This window comes from Lepisosteus platostomus, chromosome 7 (assembly GCF_059453375.1).
Source record: "Lepisosteus platostomus isolate fLepPlt1 chromosome 7, fLepPlt1.hap1, whole genome shotgun sequence".
Classification (NCBI taxonomy): domain Eukaryota; kingdom Metazoa; phylum Chordata; class Actinopteri; order Semionotiformes; family Lepisosteidae; genus Lepisosteus; species Lepisosteus platostomus.
In genome coordinates this window covers 55,719,133-55,740,603 of record NC_142617.1, presented here as the reverse complement: position 1 = coordinate 55,740,603, position 21,471 = coordinate 55,719,133, and the positions used below count along the sequence as shown (strand labels likewise).

The following is a 21,471-nucleotide window of genomic DNA, read 5'->3' as shown; positions in this document are numbered from 1 at the left end:
TACAGTTCGGCACTGGTTTTGACTTTCATGGACTTACTTCTCTTTCCCACAATTTGTTTCCCATGCTTGCGTATGAAATACGAACGAGTGCCTCGCATATTTTGAGAACACCGGGCGAACACGCCATAATAGTCCAGCCGCCGGGAGGCTCTGGGATGACGTTTGTTTTTGGTCAGAAGTGAAAACAGGTATCGCAAACTGGGTAAATAATGAGGTACAAAGAGAATATAACGAAACGGCCCCCCTGACGGCAGCCTGAGACATTGTGTTTTAACCCACAGATCCCGTTTTTACGCCCGAAGGGTTCCGCCTGGTTGAACAGAAGGACATAGAAGAAGACGGGGACTGATTATTTAAAAGAGTCTACATTCGCAACACAAAGTTGTGTAAGGATTTTTAAATATATATATATTTTACCCGACGCAGCGTTGTCTTCCCCGTGTGTAGAGTTCACCGGTCCGCGGCAATGTGACCCCATGTATCTTGGGGTGCACTTGGGGTGGGAAAGGTAACCGGCCCAGGACAGGAGTGTCCCCGGATTACGTGGACCACACGGCATCTTGAACTTTTCTTATACATAAAACATTTTATCGCATTTGTTCTGTGTTTGTTGACTGAAAGGTAAAAAAACAAACCAACTCAAACCACATCTGTGAAACTTACACAAGTTTACGCAGAGTGTGGTTGAAATTATATATTTGAGAGGGCATGTTGACACGAATGTGCACGTTATTTTGAAGTTTTTTTTCTTTTTGTGAATCATTTTTATTCTAAACTTTTTTTTTGTTCACTTCCCTCCAGCTGTGGGATACCTCCTTATTTCTTCACACAACATTACCTCTGCAAGCACTCTAGCGTGTGGAAAAACTGCTTTCCCTCACCAAGGTGTAACCAGGCAAAAGTCCCCCCACACGGGCATAGGGCATGCCAATAAAGCTGTCTGAATTTGAATTTGATAGGGGTAACATCATAAAATCTCGAAGAAAGTTGTGGGTTGCGATTAAAGAAGTGTCGCTTGACGGGAACTGAGAAGGGCCGGACTGCACACCTGACGCGACGTTTACAACGGGACGAAAAACAAACCCTGACTTGACAGGACGTTTCCTATAAAGCCAGCTTTTCTCTCCGTTCATTTTTTTCCCTGCTGGCGGTGAGGAGGAGCTGTTGTTTACTCGTTCACGTCACCCTCTATCTCGTTCCCTTCTTCCTTCCTGCAACAGACGAGAGAGGGGGGACCCAGCGCTGAAGTACGAACTGTTTTCCCTCCCGCGACCGGCCGCTGAGGGGGGGGAACCTGCCTCACGAACCCCGGGTCTGGGGGAGCGGGGGAGCCCGAGCACCGTGGGCGATTGCCGACTTGCACGGCCAAGAACGACAACAAGAAGATAAAAGATGAACGGACGGAAACAATGAAACGACACAAGCGGGCTGCTCGGATTTATTTTCGGGACGAAACCGCTTCTGATTCCGTTCATCCCTTCTTCTCCTCTCCAGCGTTTTGAAAACAAAAAAGGGGGGAGAGAGCGACCGTTAACGGGCGGCGGAGGTTCCGTCCAGAGTTCGGGGGTCCGTTCGGACTCCGACCTGCGCCTTCCCGTTCCCCTCCACGGCAACGACAAAGACGAAATAGGTTAGTACCTCCGGCCAACATGTCCGTCTCTCTCCCTCTCTTTTCTTTCTTTCTTTCACTTCCACATTCCCTCATGCCACAAACAGATGGCGTCTGAGGTGAGGTGGGGAAGGGGGCGGGGGAATGGAGAGAAACAGCCGCAGAGGCGAGTGCAGCCCCGCAGTCGCCCGGCTCCGGCCACCCGTCAGCGGACTGAGCCCTGAGCCGGTGACCGGTGATCCGAGTCCCCCGGGCATAACAGCTCCAGCCGACTGGGGGGGCTGAGTAGCTCGAAGTTGGCTGCCTCCCCCCCCAAGTTTCGTGCGTGTGCGGCAGGGAAGTACTGAAGAGTCCGGGAGAGTGTGAGACTACAGTAGCAGGAAGTGCGCAAAGTTGGTTGTTGTCTTGACGTGGTAAATGAGATAGCACCCGTCTGAGGAGGTACGGTACGACCTGTGCGTGGCTCTGTGAGCGATATCATGCTGGCAGCGTGGTGGTACGGACCTGGATCCGATGTTGCGCTGGGAGCAATGGTCAGGGTTGAAGTTGTAAAAAATGGCAGATATGGGCTAATCGGACATCAGATATTTCACAGGAACGCGCGGAGTTTCTGCTTGTTTCTGCATGTTTAGAGTGATCTAATGGTTCACGTTTACTGTAGTACTGTACCAGGGGTTGTCAGTTATTACTTGGGAAATTAATAATTTACTTACCCAACACATTATCCATGACTTTCTACTTTAGAAACAATTGCTCATTATTTGGATTCAGTATAATTGCATTGATCTGTCTTGTGGGCACTGAATAGATCCATCATCCTGCCCCTAGCTTAGGCAATCATTGAATTCCCTTTTAAGCATAACTTACCAAGTGTAGAATTAATGAACTCCTTCCTGTTAATAAATAACTACCTTGTCCAGTCTCCCTTACTCCCAGGGTTCCGTTTTTGCGACTGTCCTTGATGTCACTCGATGCAGAATTTTTTTTTCTATAGAATATAATTCAGAAGATGTCAACGCTGCTTCAGTTCTTACTTTATTCACAGTAGCCTGGATTTGATAGACATGATTCATTCCAAAACCTAAGTCAAATAATACAAACAAAAGGGAAAGGGATCAGTTAAGATACTGTATGTCCATCCACCCATTTCCTAAAGCTTAATCCAACACAGGCTTGCGGGGGGGAGCTGGAGCCTATCCCAGCAAGCAAGCAACAGGCATGGAGCAGGATACACCCTGGAAGGGGTGCCAGCCCATAACGGGGCAGCCACAGACACAGACGGACACACACTCGCACCAGGGCGAGCTGTCACAGAAGTCAGTGAACCTGCAAGTATGTCTTTGGGTTGTGGGAGGAAGCCGGAGCACCCAGAGAAAACCCACACAAACGCGTGCAAATGAACTCCACACAGACCCCACTCCTGGCCCGAAACTGCGCTGTGAGGCAGCAGTGCTAACCTGTGTGCCCCTGTGCTGGCCTTGCTTGAGAGGTGTACCTGAGGTAGTTTAAGTCCTACAGTGCTGTGTTGCTTCTTATAGTCCTGAGAGAGAAACACCTTTGGTCTTGACCGTCCAGAAGTCACTCTAGGATGCCTCCCACCACAGAGCGCTTTGAGTTCAATGCTATCCTCTTCAGTGACTGACTGTGCTAATCAAATTGTGCAATGTTTACAGACTTTAAGGTACTGCACTGTTTGCACTATGTGCTGTCTTGGCTGTATTATATCATCATTTGTGCCTATTTTTTCCTCTCTCTAATGTTACTGGGTACAGCTGAACGAGTAAGCATTCCAATACACTTGTTGTATATGGCAAATAAAAAAAAAATGAATCTGAACAGTTGAAGGGATTTTTTTTTATAGGTGTTTGTTGTGAATTCTTGAGGAATTTTAGGCAATGTTTGATCTGACTTTTTAAAAAATAAAATAGTAATTGAAGCTCTTATGGTGTAATGACTGTGATTGAAGTGTTGAGCATCCTGTGTTATTTAGTTTCCTGTTAGGCTCTGGGGGACTTCATCAGTCAGCAGTGTGTGAAACCGCAGGCTTGGTTATGTAGAGGGGTGAAACGGCACAATAAGGGCCCAAGGGTGTATTCCCAGAGCCGGCCCCACTGCACCATACAGAGTAAGCTGGTACCTTTTCCCTGATGCTTAAAGAAATTATACATCTGAAGGTCTGTGAGACTGCGGCGTGTGCATCACTAAGGTTTGAGGTCCAGTGCTCTACATTATATATGAGGTTTGCTATTTCTCAAGTGGTAATGTAAAAAAAAAACAACAAAAGGTTGGAGATGGTGTGCCAAAAAACCACAGTCCTTTGGAACCGACTTGCTGTGTTGACATCCGTGTTGGCCGACAGACTCGCACGACTCTTGCTTCTCACACGCCTACTGTAGTAGGAAGCAGGGGTCGGAGATTTGGGAGCTGCCAGTTTTGGATGCTGCATGAATTTGAGTGCCACAGTGTCATCAGTCTTCCCAGGGAGCCTGGCTGACCGTCCCTGTGCCCCAGCGCTCCGGGGAGGCCTGGCTGAGAGCAGTGGCTCTGACCTACTTCCCTGTGGGTGTTCTGTGGTTTGGAGGCCAGCAGCGATTGAGGTCACTGAGTGGAAGGCAGATCTTTGAGATCAGAACACGTTTACTGATGGCTCCTGCCCTTCGTTGATCTGACACAGTATTGAAGTCAGGATTGATTTGTTCTCCTTAGATGGGGGAGAAAGACGAGGCTGGGAATGATTAATGCACCAAATTAGGAGTTCGGCACAGTACTCTTTACTATTTCAGGGTACAGTGGGAGCTTTTTAAGTCAAATAGGCATGACAAAAATCAGACTGGGACTGGAATCTGATTTTTGATCACTAAAATAAAGATGGGGGTCAGGCAGAGACTAATTTTTGAAGATTACCAGGCATAAGCTGTAAACTGAAGAGGCTGTTCTTGATGTTTCCAGGCTTCGCCTAGTGATTCCAGCAGTTATTTCCATTATGATCTTGGTCACAAGTGGAACAAGTGGCCTATTCCTTATTGCCTTCCTTCTTGTATAGGAAATCCTGATGTTCACCATTGTTTGCAATGACAGGTGCACAGTAGTTCATCTCCAACAGTTGTGACCAGATTCCTTACTGTGATGTAATTTGTGCCAGCGGGTAAAGCTAGCCCTATTGTGACAGAGACAGTTTGTAGTGTTGTTGCTGCTGCTGTTAGAGATCTGGTGGGGAGTGGTTCTTGAGTTTTTTTTATAATGCTCTGTGCACTGTGAGAAAAATCATAACAACCAGCAAACATGCAAAACTTACTGCTCCTCTCAAATGACTTGTTTTGAGCAACAAGTGAAAGTCTGTGAGAAAAGCATAATAAATAAAACTGGTGTGTGTGTGTGTCTGGCACAGGCCATGAGATTTACATCTACACCTTTTCTGGTTTAATTCTAAAAAAATGTTGCTAGCATGGAAAGCCACATCTGCTTGGGCATAGTAGTTTTTACAATCTGAGAACTAAGTTTACATATTTTCTTCCTTACAGTAGGTAAAACAATTCCCACAAAAACAAACTTATTGGGCTTATTCTTGCTTTTTCCTCCTTTTCAGGTATAATGTTCTAAGCTGTCAGCCTCTGGTCTTTAAACACCTCACTATTTCCTTTAAAAGTTATCCTGTAAAAATCTAAAGCATTCAGTTTCTACAGGATCTCAGTCATGCTTATTTTCAGTCTGATTGATGTTACACATCTGTTCTTGACCTCCCTTTTTCACTGCTCTGGCTGGTTTTCTAGATGAGAAATCTCTTTTGTGACCAGAGCTTTATTAAAAATATTTAGATGAGAAAAACTGAATATTTTCATCCCGACTCCCTGGCCAGTGTTGTGGGCTTTAATGCAGTAAGGAAACAGAAGTTTGGAATTTGACGGTGGAGAATGTCTCAGGAACCTTGGTCTAGTTAGGCTAGTTAGCTTTTCTCTAGTGTTCTGCGAGTATAAACTGGCTTTTCTTCATTTTGTTTTGTAAATATGTCTCCCATTCAGAATGCTGTTTTCAAGCTCTGTATTCAAAAGGGGTTCTTTTCAGTGCCCCAGTCTTTCTTAGCTGCTCTTTGCTCTCTGTGTCTCCCTCTCTCCCATCTCTTCTCTCCCTCCTGCATTTTCTCCCTCCTTTCCTTTCTCTTCAGCTGCTTTTCGGTGCCCCTTTCTCATCATTGTTTTTCATTTTTCTCTTGCTCGAGACTCCCATTTTCTCCTCTTCCCCTATTCAGTGTTTTCTTTCTGCTCTCTCCTGAATAATCCCGATACTTCAAGCGCGGAGGTCTGAGGAGGGGGTTGGTTTCAGTCCCAGCTGTGGCAGAAAGTTTCTCTCCTCTTCAAGCAGAGAAACCCCCAGGCATTTCGCCACTGCACCCTTCTCCACACGGAGCTGCTCTTTCACACATACCGATGGTGCTAGGTGCAGGTTGTATTAGGTCTTCTGCTTTATTAAAGTATTGTTAAAGCAAAGCCCGTTATCTAGTGTGACCGGTGCTAGGGGCCCGAGTTTGGCCTCCCGGCTGGGAGCTGTCTTGCAGCAGGATGCCTATTGAGTTTAAAAGAAGGCACAGATTGTACCCAAGTCTGAAAAAGACTTCAAGAACCTTGTGTTCGGAGTTTGTCGATCAGTGGTGCTAACATTGGGCCATTCCAGTCAGCTCTGTGGCACGGTGTTGCTGTAACCATCAGCTTAATCATTCAGTCGAAAATTAGCAGGACCAATATAGCAGTGAAAGAGCTGGTTGCGTCAAAGTAGTGCAGTGCGATTGGGGAAAAGTCACAAGTCCTGTCAGTGCTGGTTGGGTTCGAGTCCAACGACTCTCTGCAGCGGGCTTGTCCTGGAAATGTCTAGAACGCTTCTGGTTCTCTTTTCTGTTCCAGGAACCCAGCCAGCCCTTGAAAGCTTTCACCCTCTCGTTCTCCAGAAGAAGGCTTCTGCTCGCCTGTAGATGGGCTCATCGCAGAAGGCCGTACAATAGTATAGAAAAATGAACAGTGAGATTGCAGTAGTTTCTGGAGTTCGTGGTGGAAATGGGGGGGGAATCGAGCACTTAAAGGGTGAAGGACAAAACTTTTTTTTTTTATTCTCAAGAGCTAGAACCAAAACAATATGATGGAATGGCAGGTTTGAAGGGGAGAGAAAGGTGAAAGGCAGATGAAAGAGAGGAGAGATAAAAGCGGGAGCGAGGGAGGGTGTGGGACAGTGGAGGAGGAAGGGAGGCAGAGATGAAAGAGAACCCAGAAAGATAAGAACGGAGTGAGAGGGAGATGGAAGGAGAGATAGTGTACAGAGCAGAGAGAGATGTAACCATGGAAACAAGAGGCCGGTACAAAGAAGGAGGAGACAAAAGGATTCTGATGAAAAAGAATGAAACTTAGGGGAAAGAAAGAGAATCAGGATGAGTGTAGCTGAAATGTGGATGACTGGAGAAAAAATACAAAGAGGGAGAACACTCTGAAGGGACTCCCTTTGCTTCTGCTGTGCCTGCTCATGAGTCAGTGTGAAGCAGATTGCCACAGTGCTGCAGGGTGTTCAAGCGACCCCTAGTGGCAACAGGCTGTATTACTCAGGAGGTGGGGGTCCTATTTTCAAAAAGTTGCTTCTACCACAGAAATGTAAGGTAACACCTCCTTTGTAAAGAAAAACAGTGTAATAAACCAAAATGAAAATAATTCCGTCTATCTGAGCTCTGGTTTGTAACAGATTTGTATAACCACACCACTCATTCTGTTGTCCTTGTGGCACAGCCACACAACCCCAGTACTTTCATCCTTAGTCATATTTGGAGCTAACTGTACAAATCAGATTAATTACAAGGAAATGCCACTTAGCTATGAGGAAGCTTTAGCTTTGTAAAAACAATTAGTACTTCTGTGTTGTGTGAGAGAGCATGGCACTTACCGAGTGGTGCAGTTAGGTAATGATTTTGCATGCTGGGGGAGGTTAGGAGGATTAGAAACGGTGCTCTCTTGTGGATGCTAGCCTGTCTGTAAATACATGTGTGTGTGTATATATATATATGTGTTGTATGGAAAGAGTGACAGACAAGTATTTTAGATTTTGTGGTTTAAAATCATTTATGGGCCTCTGTCTCTCCCTGCCCCTTACACTCTGTCTTGTTCTTTCTTGCTACCCTCCATCACTCTCTGTCCCCCGTCTCTTCTCGTATTCAAAATTAGCGAGCTTCATTGGCATGAATAATGAATTAGTGTTGCCCAAGCAATTAATAAAAACATTCACACACACTTAGACCAGCAGCATGATATTATTTGAGAGACTCAGTTCTCCATTCCTCAGGCTGTGACAAGAGAGCACAGAGTGGTAGCTCCTGATTTGTTATTTTAGGGAAGATGGTCTAATCCCAGAGTATTTATCACAGTGCAGCAGAAGGTAAAAGCTCTATGCTTCTCCCTATTAGCAGTGGGAGCACAGCCTGTCCTCTCTGGGTTGTCAGGTCTGCGTGAGTCTATGTCCAGGTTTTCCCTCTCCTCTCTTCCCCTCCCTGACTCTTCCCTGCTTTCCTCCCTGACTCTCTCCCTGTCTCTTCTCACTCTTCCCCTCCCAGACTCTCCCTTTCTCTTCTATCTCTCTCTTCCCCTCCCTAAATCTTCCCTGCTTTCCTCCCTGACTCTCCCTGTCTCCTCTCTTCCCTGCTTTCCTCCCTGACTCTTCCCTGCTTTCCTCCCTGACTCTCTCCCTGTCTCTTCTCTCTCTTCCCCTCCCTGACTCTCTCCCTGTCTCTTCTATCTCTCTCTTCCCCTCCCTAAATCTTCCCTGCTTTCCTCCCTGACTCTCCCCGTCTCTTCTCTTCCCCTCCCTGACTCTTCCCTGACTCTCTCCCTGTCTCTTCTCTCTCTTCCCCTCCCTGACTCTCACTGTCTCTTCTCTCTCTCTTCCCGTCTCTTCTCTCTCTCTCTCTCCCCAGTGTCTCTTCTCTCCCCCCCCTTTCCACCCTCCCTCTCTCTCTCTGTTCCTTTTTTCTCCTCTTTGCTGAACGCTCTTCTGCTTTCCTACCTCTTCTGTCTTTATATTCTCTCCCCCCTCTTACTTTGTACACTGCAGGCACTTCTTTCCCCGTTTTCTTTCTGTCAGTTTGGGCTTCCTTTCATCTCTCTCTGTTTGTCTGTAACACAAGTATAAAGAAGTCACATACGTGGTATTTACTGCACAAGACTCCTTTTTTTTTCTCTTGCCCTCACATCTTTGGAAAGTGAATGATTTCTTATTTCAGACCCTTAATTCATCGCATGTCGTTAGTCTGTAGATGACCACTGTGAAGTCTCCTTCATAAGGCTTCTGGCTCCTGCTCACACTGATAGTTAAGCTCTTGCAGTCTTTGTGGACACTGGCTCCTCTCTCACACACACCGACTGTCAGGAGCTGTGTCTCTGAATTCTGATAGAAATGAGAAGTTGCAGTGAGATCTTCCCAAAACCATAAGAAAAGCTCCAGAAGTGCATTTTGGATAGCCCATGTGCTTTTCAGAAACCCCCCCCAAAAAGATATCCCAAGTTGAACATTTTTGCTCTGTGCCGTCTTCAGCCTTCTAATTCAAGCTGTGCGTTTTCATGAGTTAACGACCATTTCCTGTTGTGTTTTTTGTCTTAATTAGTCTTCTTACAGTAGCTAATTATCCTGGAGGCAAATTCACATTTCCATTCTCCAGGTCTGGCCAAGGGGCACCCTTGCTTGTTATTATACACTTAACACTGTCGATGTAAAACGATTGCCTGGCCAGTGAATGGCTCATCTGACAATATTTTGAAATGTCTGATTCAGGTTTGGAGAACTGAAGGAACGCAAATGGGCAATACAAGCAGATTGACTGCATTTTCCAAATGTCAAAAAAAGTCCAAAACTGACCTTGATATCATTATGCAAATTCCTCTGTTTTTTTTTTGCTCTAATATTATAAAGTAGTATATAATTCCATATATATATATACAGTGCCCTCAGAAAGTATTCACCCCCTTGAATTTTCTTTACATTTTGTTCCTGTTACACCTCCAAATTTTAACATTTTGTTCTCCCTTCAATAAAACAAATTCAACACATTTCTGAATCAAAGAATATTTTGTATTCATGAGCATTCATTTCTCCTGAATGAAAGACTTACATTTCTCATTTACAAACGTTAACGTATTTAGTGTGATCTCGCAAGATAATTGAATACTTCACCCAATTTAGGTTGTTAAAACAAAGGGGGTGAATACTTATCAATTTTTTATTTTTAATATAATTCTGAAGACCTCTAAATACTTTTATTTCATTTTAACATTATGGAGAATTACTTCTACAGGAGTGGAAAAAATCCCATTTAAATATGCTTTAATTTGACTTTGCAACACAACAGAATGAAAAATAATCAATGGGGAGTGAATACTTTCTGAAGGCACTGTAAGTACAAGTATATAATTGGTATATAATTTCAAGAGGTGTTATTTTGCCTTAAGAAAAGGTGGTTCTGGGGTGATCTAGTAAATGACTCCGTCCCCCCAGATTATTTGTAGTTTTCTTGAAATGTATATGTCCTGTACCCTTAACATCCATTAACATATTCAGCATAACGTGGAACTTGATACATATATTACTTCCCAACTAATGTGGCAGCAAAATTACCACCTTGTAGCCTGACTTCATCAGATCTCTAGAGTTAAGCAAGTTTGGCCTGGTCATTACTGGGAGACCTCTTAGGAACACCAGGTTATGTGTGGTGTTGGCAGACCAGTAGGTGGCGCTTTTCTGTTTGTGCCACAGTTTCCAAACCAATGCCCAGTATGTTGACCAGTGGACATTGTGCTGGAGGATGTGATCCTTCGGGTGAGATCTTAAACCCAGGTCCAGATAACTTAGCCATTAAATATCCCATAACACTTTCTTAAAGAATCAGGGTTTTACCCTCAGTCCTGGCAGAGTTCCTGTTAACTGGCACAATCTGGCCTCCCTGATGTTTCTCTTTAATCTTGCAGCTGCAGAAAGGCTGCTGTGTGCTGCTCAGATTAGGGCTACATTTCAGTGGTGGACAAGGTGGGTTCCCCTCTTTGTGAAGCCCTTTGGGATCAAAAAGGTAGCTATGTAGGTAGTTACTATAAATTATTTAGAGAATTTGCTATGCACTCATGTGAATTAAGGCAGTTTTCAGCAAACAGCATATACTTTTGTCAACCTACAAAGCAAGGTGACCGTGTGTGATAGGAGAGAAGACACAAGGAGTCTGAGTGGCCTGAGCCTCATTACATCAGTATCTAGGGAGGCTTACTGGGCGAAGGGAGAGATTGTTGTGAAGAAGGGAATGTAAGCACAACTTACTTACAGAAACCACCATTTGGATTAGGAATACACATGCGGGAAATGCTGTTTTTTTTTGTTGCCGTAACGATTACAATCATGTCATCCCATTATCTAAGGATTGACTTTCCTTGCTGTTTCCACATCCGCAGCCCTCTGGCCTGCGGGTGTCCTGGGAGTGGGCACAGACATGCAGGAGTCTGTGGGGTCGGGCAGCTCCCTGCCTCTCCCTGGGTTCCCCACGGGCACCTGCAGGAGCTGCCAAGCTCGCCGGGCCTGAGTGCCAGCTCCTGTCCCTCTTCCCCACTGCTTCTGCCTTCTGAGCGCCATGTCCCACCTTTGAACCTCGGTTTAAAGGGACAGGGTTTGGGCTGGTCGTGCTGTGTGTGGATATCCTGATCTATATGTGTGTATGGGAAGTCTTCCTCTCCTCAGACTTGTTTGTAGGCCATGTTCTCACAGAGGACAGACAGGAGCTCTTTTGGGAGGGTTTTCGGTGTGGAACCTTGCCTGAGTTTGTTTTTTCTTTCCCATTTTCCCAGAGGCAGGTTCTGAGTGTTGTTTTATGTCCATGGCCTTCTCTGTTCTTCCTGTGTTTTTGTGTCTCTTTTATCTTTCTCGGTCTTCCTTCACTCCCTCTCCCAGCTGCCGGCTGTCTTTCTTCACCCTGTGATTTCCTGTACTTTTCCCAAGGTTCTGTTCTCTCTATCACTTCGCTGTTGAATGTTTTCTCCTCAGTGTCTTTGCAATTGCCCTTTTGTGAGGCCGGTCGGGAGTCTATATAAGAGCCTGAACTGGTTCTTCACTGGTGATTACAAATGGCCCATCTGCCTGTGGGCTGGGCGTTTAGGGGTCGTGTTCCTCCCACACAAGCAACTGGCTTCCCAGTGTCGTCCACGCTTCCTCTTGCAGCGACAACATGGGCAAATCAAAACTAGCCAACACAGCTGTTTCACGACTTGGGAGACTTAAGGAAGATTGGAGGTTAAATAGTTAATTCTTCCCTTACTGTTTGCCTTCTCTCTCTCTCCCTCTCTCCCCCTCCTCTTTCTTGCTCATGGACTCCTCTGTTTCTCCCCCCCCCTCTATCCCCCTCTTCCTCTTCCCTCTTTCTCCTCTTTTCTCATTCTCTCTCTCCTCCCTCCCCCTCTGCTCTCTCTCGCCCTCCCTCCCTTCCTTCCATCTCTTCCCATCCCCCTCTCTAGCTCTCTCTCTCGCTCTTTCTATCCCCTCTCTCCCTCCCTCTCTCTCTCTGACCCCCTCCCTGTTTGTGCTCTCTTGCTCTCCCTCCCCCTTCTCTCCCTCCCTCTCTTCCTTCTTTTTTTTTGCTGCATTCTCTCTTCATCCCTCCCCCTCTCCTCTCTCTCTCTCTGTCCTCCTGCTTGGGCTTCTATTTTCCCCCCTCTCTCTCTCCCATGTCTGTCTCACTCCCTTCCTCTTTCCAAACTGCCCTCTCTGCCTCCCCCATTCCTTCTACTGGGTATTACGTGTGGGGCTCTTCTAGTTTTTTCACATCTTTGTAATTTGAGGAAATTCTTCTTCTTTTCCCGCACTTGGAGGCCGAGGTGAGTGTTTTGAGTGTCACATGCTGAGAGGAGGTAGAGTGCGGCTGTAGGTGCCAGACAGTTTGTCCCCCATTCCAAAGCAGGTCAGTCGCCTCACACTTGTGTTGCGCTGTCGGTGTCCCTGTGAGTGCGAGGGGACAGAGTGAGTTTGTCTCTGTGTGCGCAAGAGTTTATTCCCATGTCTGTTCTTTGTGTGTGTGTGTGAGTGGTGGAGAATTGAGTGAGAGAGACTGTGTGCGTGTGTGTGCAGAGGCACAGTCAGCCCTGATAACACCAACAGTAGGAGGAGGATGAACCTCTAGGGCCACCTCCTCTCTCAACAGATATAAATAGGAGCAGGATTTTTTTTCTCCTCATTTGTCTTGAAGGATGAGATCCTTAAAACATCATGCAAGAGACAGTGTGGTAGGTTCCTGTTTTGGCTGTACTGCACAGTATTTACAGTGCTCTTTTGCTGGTAAGATTGGATGGCTACTAATTTTAAAGGGCCAGCACACATGCAGAAATCAGCATGAGGGGCGTAACTGATGAGGACAGCTTCACTCTCGCTCTTCTCCTTCTCCCACCCTGCCTTGTCTTTCACTCCCTCTCTTTCATTTAGCAACTGCTTTCCTCTGTCCCTCATTTTGCTTGTCTTTCATTTTGTCTGCTTCTTTCATTTTGTCGCTGTTTCTCTCTGCCTCTCCCCCGCCCTCTCCCTCTCTCTTTCTCTCTGTCTGTCCCCCCTCCCTCTTCCCCCTGCTCTCTCACTCACTGTCTCTCTCTCCTACTCCTGCTCTCTCCCTCACTGACTGCTGTAAAACCAGTAATTATAAATGACGTGGAGTACCGGGGCATCCAGGTTTCTCGCCTTCCTTTCTCCAGCAGGCTGCTGAGAGGAGACCGAAGCAGGGAAGGTGGCGGAGCTGTCAGTGTGCCATGTTTTTCCATTTTCTGTCCCCTCTGGGCTTGATCAGATAAAACGGGCGGTGGTGTGGCTTGATCACAGGCTTCCCATCCGATTTGGAGCTGGGCAGCGACCTGGAAGCAGCTGAGCACACTACTGACCTGTCGGAGTGAGTGAAGGGAGTCAGAAATGAGGACTTGCACCAAGCTTGAATCCGAAGTTTTCTTATCCTGCAAGGCATTGTCATATTAAAGTTTAGAAACTGGTAATTTTGTAGTTGGAGGTGGGTGTTAATGTGCAGGATTAAGACGAGCAGCTGCGCTGTATCTATGCAAGGGGTCTCGCTCTGGGTCTGGAGTGGTGGTACAGCAGTTAAGTCATGGCATGAATTACTGAGCTGGGCTTCACGATGTATCTCAAACTGTGTGGAAATGTACTGGGATGTTGTGTAGATTATGAATTGGATGAACAGCAACAGTGTTAAACTTAAGGGATAGCCTTCATGTGTATTAAAAGCAAAACCTTGCTAAATGTGTTCCTGCTGGTATAGAGTCTGATACTTGCCCTGTGTGTCACTGTGGTGCTCCCACCTCACCAGTAGAGGTAATCATTGTTTAATGACACGGTAGCGAGGCTGTGTGCCTCGGTCTGGCTTGGCTGCCCCTTGCAGCGCAGGAAACTGTGGATTGCCTGAGGAAGTGGGTTTCCTGGTTGGACTCCAGTCCTGTTTGTATTTTTTATGTCCGTAAAGGAAGGAAGCTTGAGCACTAGCTGGGATCTGCCTTATCTCCTCTATCACATTTTCTCTGTTGGTCTCTGAGCAAGAGGCTGGAGTCTTGCAGACTTTGCAGCCTAAAGCTACTACAGAGCCCTGCTTTATATTGTGGAATCATTTTGATATCTTTGAATTTTGTTTTCTGTGTGCTTTGGACTTTCAGGGTTTTCTCTGAAAGAGTGACTAATTTGAACAAGCCCTCAAGAGGGGCAGGGACGCACGCATCTAATGTCTGAAGAACTGTGAGATGTATAAAAATTGAAAATTGACATTCAGCAGCTCGTGGATATTTAATGACCTGAGACTGTTTTGTTTGACCTGAAACACAGGTGGACAGTATATGAACTTCATAACTCTTTGCATTGCATCTGTCCAGCTCTGATGTCCGTTTGAGATGTCTGTGCAGAATTGCTCCTGCAATAATAGATCTGGTTTTACTTAAGCCACTGCAAAGCTGCTGCTCAAATGTAGCTGTGGGATCTGCTCATTCAGTTTCTTTCTGTGGTTTTCCAGGAGGAGGAGAGTGGCAGACTGATTCGATGTTATTCTAAAGTCATGGAGCAGCTGGTGGACGCTGGAACGCAGACCGACCCCGTTGTGGTTCTGTCGCTGGCCCAGGCGGCCGTGCTGGGCCTCATCTCACAGAACGAGGTGTTCGGGGCCACCATCGCGCCCAATGGCTTCTACACCGGCGAGCCCAAGGACGCCCTTCAGCCTGCGCCCGAGGAGGTGGACTACGAGTACGCCGACCAGCTCATCGGGGCCAACGGGGACTACCTCCACGAGCCCCCGGAGGAGGGAGCGCCCCAGAGCCCCGAGCCGCGGCGGCCCGGCCCGCGGGGCAAGGGGAAAAGAGCCAGGGCGGAGCTGGAGGCAGAGGAGCCCGCCGACGGGACGGCAGAGGCGCAGGTCAGGGGGGAAGCGGGGGCTCTGCCCTTGCCCGCCTGTGCCCACGGGCTGACCTGTCCGGGGGTGAGGCCGGGGGTGCAGCTCGTCGATCCCAGCATGTACCGGGTGACGGGCGTCCAGCGCAAGGAGGAGCACCCCAGCAACTGCTGCCCTGACTGCGAGAGGGAGGTGAAGAGCCAGCAGAGGGAGAAGGAGAAGGCGAACGAAGAGGCAGAGACGGCTCAGAGAGGAGACGAGGGAGGGGAGGGGGAAGAGGAGGACGAGGGGCAGGAAGACGAGGAAGGGGAGAATGGAGAGAACGGGGAGAGCCGGGGCAGGGCTGGTGGGGAGGCAGCGGGAAACAGCCCCGAGCTGAGCCGCTACTTTGAGTCCAGCGAGGTGGGCTACGAGTCGGGGGAGACCGGCGGGCAGGACGGGGTGGACTTCGACGAGAACAGCCAGAACCTCAGCTGGCCCGAACAGGCGGACAGCGAGGGCAGCGGCCAGCAGGGGCGGCGCGTGCAGATCGACCGGCTGGACATCAACGTGCAGATCGACGAGTCCTACTGCGTGGACATGGGCGACGGGCTGAAGCGCTGGAAGTGCCGCATGTGCGAGAAGTCCTACACCTCCAAGTACAATCTGGTGACCCACATCCTGGGCCACAACGGCATCAAGCCCCACGAGTGCCCGCACTGCGGCAAGCTCTTCAAGCAGCCCAGCCACCTGCAGACGCACCTCCTCACCCATCAGGGCACGCGGCCGCACAAGTGCGACGTCTGCAAGAAAGCCTTCACCCAGACCAGCCACCTGAAGAGGCACATGCTGCAGCACACGGACGTCAAGCCCTACAGCTGCCGCTTCTGCGGCCGGGGCTTCGCCTACCCCAGCGAGCTCAAAGCCCACGAGACGAAGCACGAGAACGGGCGCTGCCACGTGTGCGTGGAGTGCGGCCTGGAGTTCCCCGCCCTCGGCCAGCTCAAGAGGCACCTGGCCTCCCACCAGGGCCCCACCACGTACCAGTGCTCCGAGTGCAACAAGTCCTTCCACTACCGCAGCCAGCTGCAGAACCACCTCATGAAGCACCAGAACATCCGGCCCTTTGTGTGCTCCGAGTGCGGCATGGAGTTCGCCCAGATCCACCACCTCAAGCAGCACTCGCTCACACACAAGGTACTGACACAGCAGACCCATGCTCACAAGGTACTGAAACCCCATTGCCCGATATTAAATCGGTACCCCCACACCTTCCCTGAGTGGTGTTTCTTTCTCGTAGATCAGCTAGCATTTCATAGACTCACAACTAAGGAGGCCAGGGCATTAGGCTTCTTTAACAGAGGTACCTCAGTCTACTTGAAAAAGGCTGTGAAGTGCTATATAAAGAGCTCTTCTGCTTCCTCCCTCGCTAGCCAAATAAAGTCAAAACTGTGTCCTGTTGTTTGTATATTGTAGGTTTTGTTTTTCTGTGGCATTTAGAACAGCTCTGTGCACAAACCTGCAACCAGGATGCCCTGTTGCATTCAGTGTTTTGGTTCTGTTTGCAGTTTCTCTCGTCCTGCTGCAGCAGATTCACATCATCTTACAACCTCCCGTTTTAATTATCGAGCCAAAGAAAAGAAATCGTAGAAAACTGTGATAGAAAAAGGGAACAGCTCCACTGGGACTTGTTGTAGAAATGTCTCTCTTGGGAACGCTCGTCTTCTGTGGCTGGTTATTCAGCTTTGCTCCCCCTGGTGTCTTTCAAGCTCAGTGTAGCTGATAAACTCTGCTGGAGCCACACCTGCTGTTGGTCAGCACTGGGGTTTCCCATGCTGTCTAGCTGAAGGGCTGTGAAGTTCATACAGTAAATGATTATGTAGCGGACACTGCTGCTTGTCCTTGTGCTTGCAGCTTGCTAACCATAGACCAGACGTTTTAACGTCTGTGAGAAGAAACAATGACATTGCCCTAAGTTAAGAGGTCCAACAAAAAAATGATTGAAACCACTCTTAACCCTTCATAGCTAAGGCTGCACAAAGTAACGCCTGTTGTGCTTTTGTTTGGTTTCTTGCCGACTTTTTTCTTTGTAGGGAGTGAAAGAATTCAAGTGCGACGTGTGCTCGCGGGAATTCACGCTGTCTGCCAACCTGAAGAGACACATGCTGATCCACGCCAGCATTCGTCCGTACCAGTGCCACGTGTGCTTCAAAACCTTCGTCCAGAAACAGACTCTCAAGACGCACATGATTGTCCACCTGCCCGTCAAGCCCTTCAAGTGCAAGGTGAGCAAGGGGGCGGGGCGCTCCACTTGTGTCGGTGTACGAGCACGCTACGACTACCTGCAATGTTAAAAATCGTTTTAAAGTGTTAAGGCAAAAGAATAAAAGCGGCGGCCAATCCAGTGATTCTGCTCTCAGAAGTCCCTATGTCCGTTGGCGCATTTATGAGCTGCCTGTGTGCTGGATGGTTTAACAGGTGTGTGGGAAGTCTTTCAACCGAATGTACAACCTGCTTGGACACATGCACCTGCACGCGGGGAGCAAGCCCTTCAAGTGCCCTTACTGCTCCAGCAAGTTCAACCTGAAGGGAAACCTGAGCAGACACATGAAGGTCAAGCACGGCATCATGGACGTCTCTCTGGACGGTCAAGGTGAGGACAGCGGTCCCCTGCAGCGGTGCTGAAGAGAGGTGGGGTCTGCACACTGCGTCTGAAGAACAGCGCGTCGAGTTTTTATCATTGATAAAACACAAATTGCAGTTTTACAGAAGTAAAGGTCTCTGAATATGGGTTAATTTCCTGTTTTCCTTTAGGAGTAATTCCACTACCCCTACCCGCTGTCAATCTTTGCATGTTACACAACTAATTCTCCAGAACGTGTTGGCTATATACTGCAATGTGTCGATTTTTAAAACCGAACTTAAAAGTAAAACTTCAGCTACGTCTCTGATAGCGCTCTTACCTTTCTTGCCGTGTCTAGAAATGCTTATTGGGAAAGGGTTGCAGAGTAATGCGGGCATCGGGCGCTGCTGTATCTGTCAGGAATGCAGGGGGCTGAGGAACACCAGAGTGTTGAACGCATGGGGCTAAACGATGCCTTCTGTCCCCCTTCCCTTGTTTAGATGCCCTTCCTGATGTGGAGAGCCAGGAGGACTACGAGGAGGAAAACTTTGACTTCAGTGTCCGAGAAAGCCACGAGAACAGCAACGCCGCTGCGCAGGACGTTGGTAAACTGTCCGACGAGTCCATGGGCTTTTACAGCTTTGGGAAGGAGGCGGACCGCTATCCTTTGGCTTGAATGAGAGAAAAATTGAAACAATGGTGTTTACCACTTTGAAAGCTACAGTGCCCTTTACAGTCATGGGCTGCTACAGCCCCGTCCCAGAGCTGGAGTTCCTCTGTGCTGAAGGATGGCTCTGCTGGAAAAGCTCCCTTTCCTGCTTCTCATACTGGGAGCAGGAAGCCAGTGATTTGGGAAAGCTGACCTTTGACCTATTCCACTCACGTTTGGAAGAAGCTGAATCAAACGCAGATTCTGAAGAGTTCTGTGAATATAGTCAAGAAAAGGCTGGCTCTTTAGATATGTTTAATCTCATTTAATCGCAGTGATGAAATTGACAATTTCCAGTTAGATGTGAAAAGCAAACGCGATAGTGAATCGGGAGGGCAAACCGAATTTACCTGATCCAATCCTGGAATGTTGTAGAAAACACCTGTTGAAGATAACGAGTGGTACAGGTCGTGGTGTACTCCTGTATAGAAGCTCACATTAAACTGATGATGTACTGCTTTCATAGATCATTAGCATTGCGTTAGATAGGACTGCATTGCACTACGAGAGTGCTAATGGTTCCTGACACAAGATGTTCTTAGAGTAGGCAGTGCAGCCCCGGTGTATCAGCATACCAAAGCTGTTGAAGTTTCTCCAGTTTGGACTGATGTTTGAATGTCTGAAATCTAATTGGAAAATGTGATGGCTGGTGATTATATCAGTCATGTCTCAAGCAAGGGGTGGCCAACAATACTGAAAGTATTTAACCTGTCAATGTTTTTTCTATATATATATATTTGTATGGTGCCTAGTTTATATAAAATGTATTTTTTTTAAACAAGTAACAAGTTCAGTTGGAAAAAATGCTGCTTCAAATGGCCAAATTTACTGACAAGTAGGAAATATTGATACTTTTTTCCTGCATTTGAATGTGATTGATAGCTAGCAAAGATGTTTTGCTTTACTAAAGTGGCGATTGTTTATTTAGCAGTGCAGTTTGAAAGCTGTTCTTTCTGTGTGCAATTCCTGATGCACCAAGCATGTGGACAGAACTTTGTAAGGGGCCAGTAATTAAAGCAGGACTCCCCAAAGCTATTTCTCAGAGGTGAAAGGAGTGAAGTACCAGTAACTAAGTGGCACTAGTTCATCACTGTATTTTTTTATTTGCATTTACATGCATTACACAATCTTCATAGAGTGAGGCCGAGAAACCAGTTCGAAGATGTATACAGGAGTCTATGAAAAAATTGTAGATCTTTCTAAAAAAATTAAGAAAATCGTAGTCAACTAGTTCAAAAGGCCCTAAATAGTGTGACACCTGAGAGGGCTCTTTATGCTTCATAATGGAAAAATTGTTCTCTGTGGGTAGTACATACAGTATATCTCACAAGTTCATATTAAAATGGAAGATTAACACTTTGAACTCACTGTAGTTACTGTGTGGTTTTAAGTAGATGTTGCCTCGAGGGAGTAATTCCCAAGGTATCCGGGCAGCGATTCAGCACAGACACTAAGATGTTCTGACAGACCCCACTCTCAGACAAGGTGGTTGCAGGCATCTGAACAGAATGGATCTCAAGAGGACTGGAGAGAAAAGTGCAGGAGCCTTTATAGCAGTTTTTTGTAACGTGGAAAGCACCAGGCTACTATGAAACGCAACCCTGCCTAACGCAGTGAAACCCTTTATATGCTCCAAACATGACTAATATCCATGTGAGAGTGTGGAATCTAACTCCCTCACCTATAATTTAATTACCTAATAAACACCTAATGAGCCTACTTACATCAGAGGCCTTTGGCGGCCTTCAGTTGTAGGGCCATAGCCAGTACAGTCCCTCCAAAGACTGGCCTGCCTGGGTTGTTTCAAAAGTGAGTTCTGGATAGCAGTGATTTAACACTGTACTGTATGTCTGTTATTTGTTCATTTTTTGTTTCCTAGTATACCTCTGTACCCACCCTCAGGGCCTAACTGACTGTATTGCTCTTTCCTGGGGCCTCCATGGACCAAAGAATCCAACTACTACTGAAAAAACCAAAAACCTGTACAAGCTGAAGTTTGAGCACTACTGATGAGAGACATGCTTCCTGAGCCATGTCTTCCCAGGGAGGTTCCAGTCTGTTATTACTCAGCCAACATATTAACGTGTCACTAACTAGCTGTATTGAAAGGGTAGCAGTTATCACAGGGCACTGGCCCTCACTGTCTCACACTTTCTATTTGTTAGCAAAGTCTGAAATTAGTTTAACAAATACCAGTTTAATATCTCCAAACAATACATAACCACTGTAGAATTAAGTAAAGGACCCCCTGGCACCACCTGCTGTATGTTAGTGGGATGATGGGAGCAGAGCAGTGTCTTGTAGTTGTTCTTGAGCTCTGACTGCTGTGCAGTCTGGTCAACTGCAGTCAAGGACTTGGAGATGCTTCCAACCTCAATAGATGCACGTATATGGCATCTCATGCTTTACAGGCAAAACCCTTTGAAAAGATGCTTTTTCTTCAACAACTTTGCTGTCTGGTTCCATTTTGAATACTTCCAAATTCCATGTAATCATTGTAGCTGCATTTTATTTTTTTGGAGGGTTTGAGTTTGAAATGCCCAGAAAATGGACTGACACCAAAGTGTAACAGATTGCCTTCACGTCTGCCCCTCACTCCTGGTGCCAGCAGCATGGCAGCTACATTCTGAGGAGATAGCAGGGCCACAGCTCCCAGTGAACACAGAGACGGGAAGACGATGCACCAATTATTTTACTGCAAAACAGTCTGATCCGCTAATAATTAAGATGATGCACCTGTTTAAATCTTTCATTTACAGATCTGATCTTTTGGCTTTGGGATTTTTATTCTATTTTTAAAATGAAAAAGTATATTAGGTGCTTTGTGAACTCAACCCCTCTCTCTCTTTCCTAGCTGTCACAGCTTTAGTGTGATGGATTAAAACATTGAAATGGAACTGACCTGTGTTCAGGTGTATTGCATTGGTGTGACTATACTGTGGATAGAATATACTACTTGTAAAATGTTGTGTATCTGACAATATTGTAAATAATAAATTTATTTACCTTTAAATAACAGTGCCTCATAAGATGATTTACTTCATTTCATATAGCAACTCTTGATCATGGGTGGGGAAAGTTTTTTGTTCTGTATGAAGACAAACATGGTTCTTGGTTCATCTTCTTTCATGTGTAGA

At 46.9% G+C, this 21,471-nt stretch overlaps 1 protein-coding gene across 8 annotated transcripts; it reads left to right on the top strand.

The window, feature by feature from the left end:
* Positions 1–935: 935 nt before the first annotated feature.
* On the top strand, positions 936–21,350 carry znf710a (zinc finger protein 710a). Of its 8 annotated transcripts, none has more exons than XM_088641322.1 (5): positions 936–1,630; positions 14,652–16,229; positions 17,096–17,287; positions 17,481–17,655; positions 18,126–21,350. In XM_088641322.1, the coding sequence occupies exons 2-5, from the start codon at positions 14,694–14,696 to the stop codon at positions 18,299–18,301; spliced, it is 2,079 nt and encodes a 692-aa protein (XP_088497448.1). In that variant the 5' UTR covers positions 936–1,630; positions 14,652–14,693; the 3' UTR covers positions 18,302–21,350. The 8 variants fall into 8 exon arrangements, with proteins under 8 accessions (XP_088497448.1, XP_088497451.1, XP_088497452.1 ...); XM_088641325.1 differs by lacking the exon at positions 936–1,630 and adding an exon at positions 1,677–2,050; XM_088641326.1 differs by lacking the exon at positions 936–1,630 and adding an exon at positions 12,299–12,477.
* Positions 21,351–21,471: the final 121 nt, after the last annotated feature.

What these genes read in the sequence shown, in the direction of transcription:
- znf710a (XM_088641320.1), top strand. Translation starts at nt 12,847, where the DNA reads ATGAGATCCTTAAAACATCATGCAAGAGACAGTGTG. An exon ending in TCAAGCCCTTCAAGTGCAAG is followed by an intron (nt 17,288 to 17,480) that starts GTGAGCAAGGGG and finishes ATGGTTTAACAG; the next exon opens with GTGTGTGGGAAGTCTTTCAA. An exon ending in CGTCTCTCTGGACGGTCAAG is followed by an intron (nt 17,656 to 18,125) that starts GTGAGGACAGCG and finishes TCCCTTGTTTAG; the next exon opens with ATGCCCTTCCTGATGTGGAG.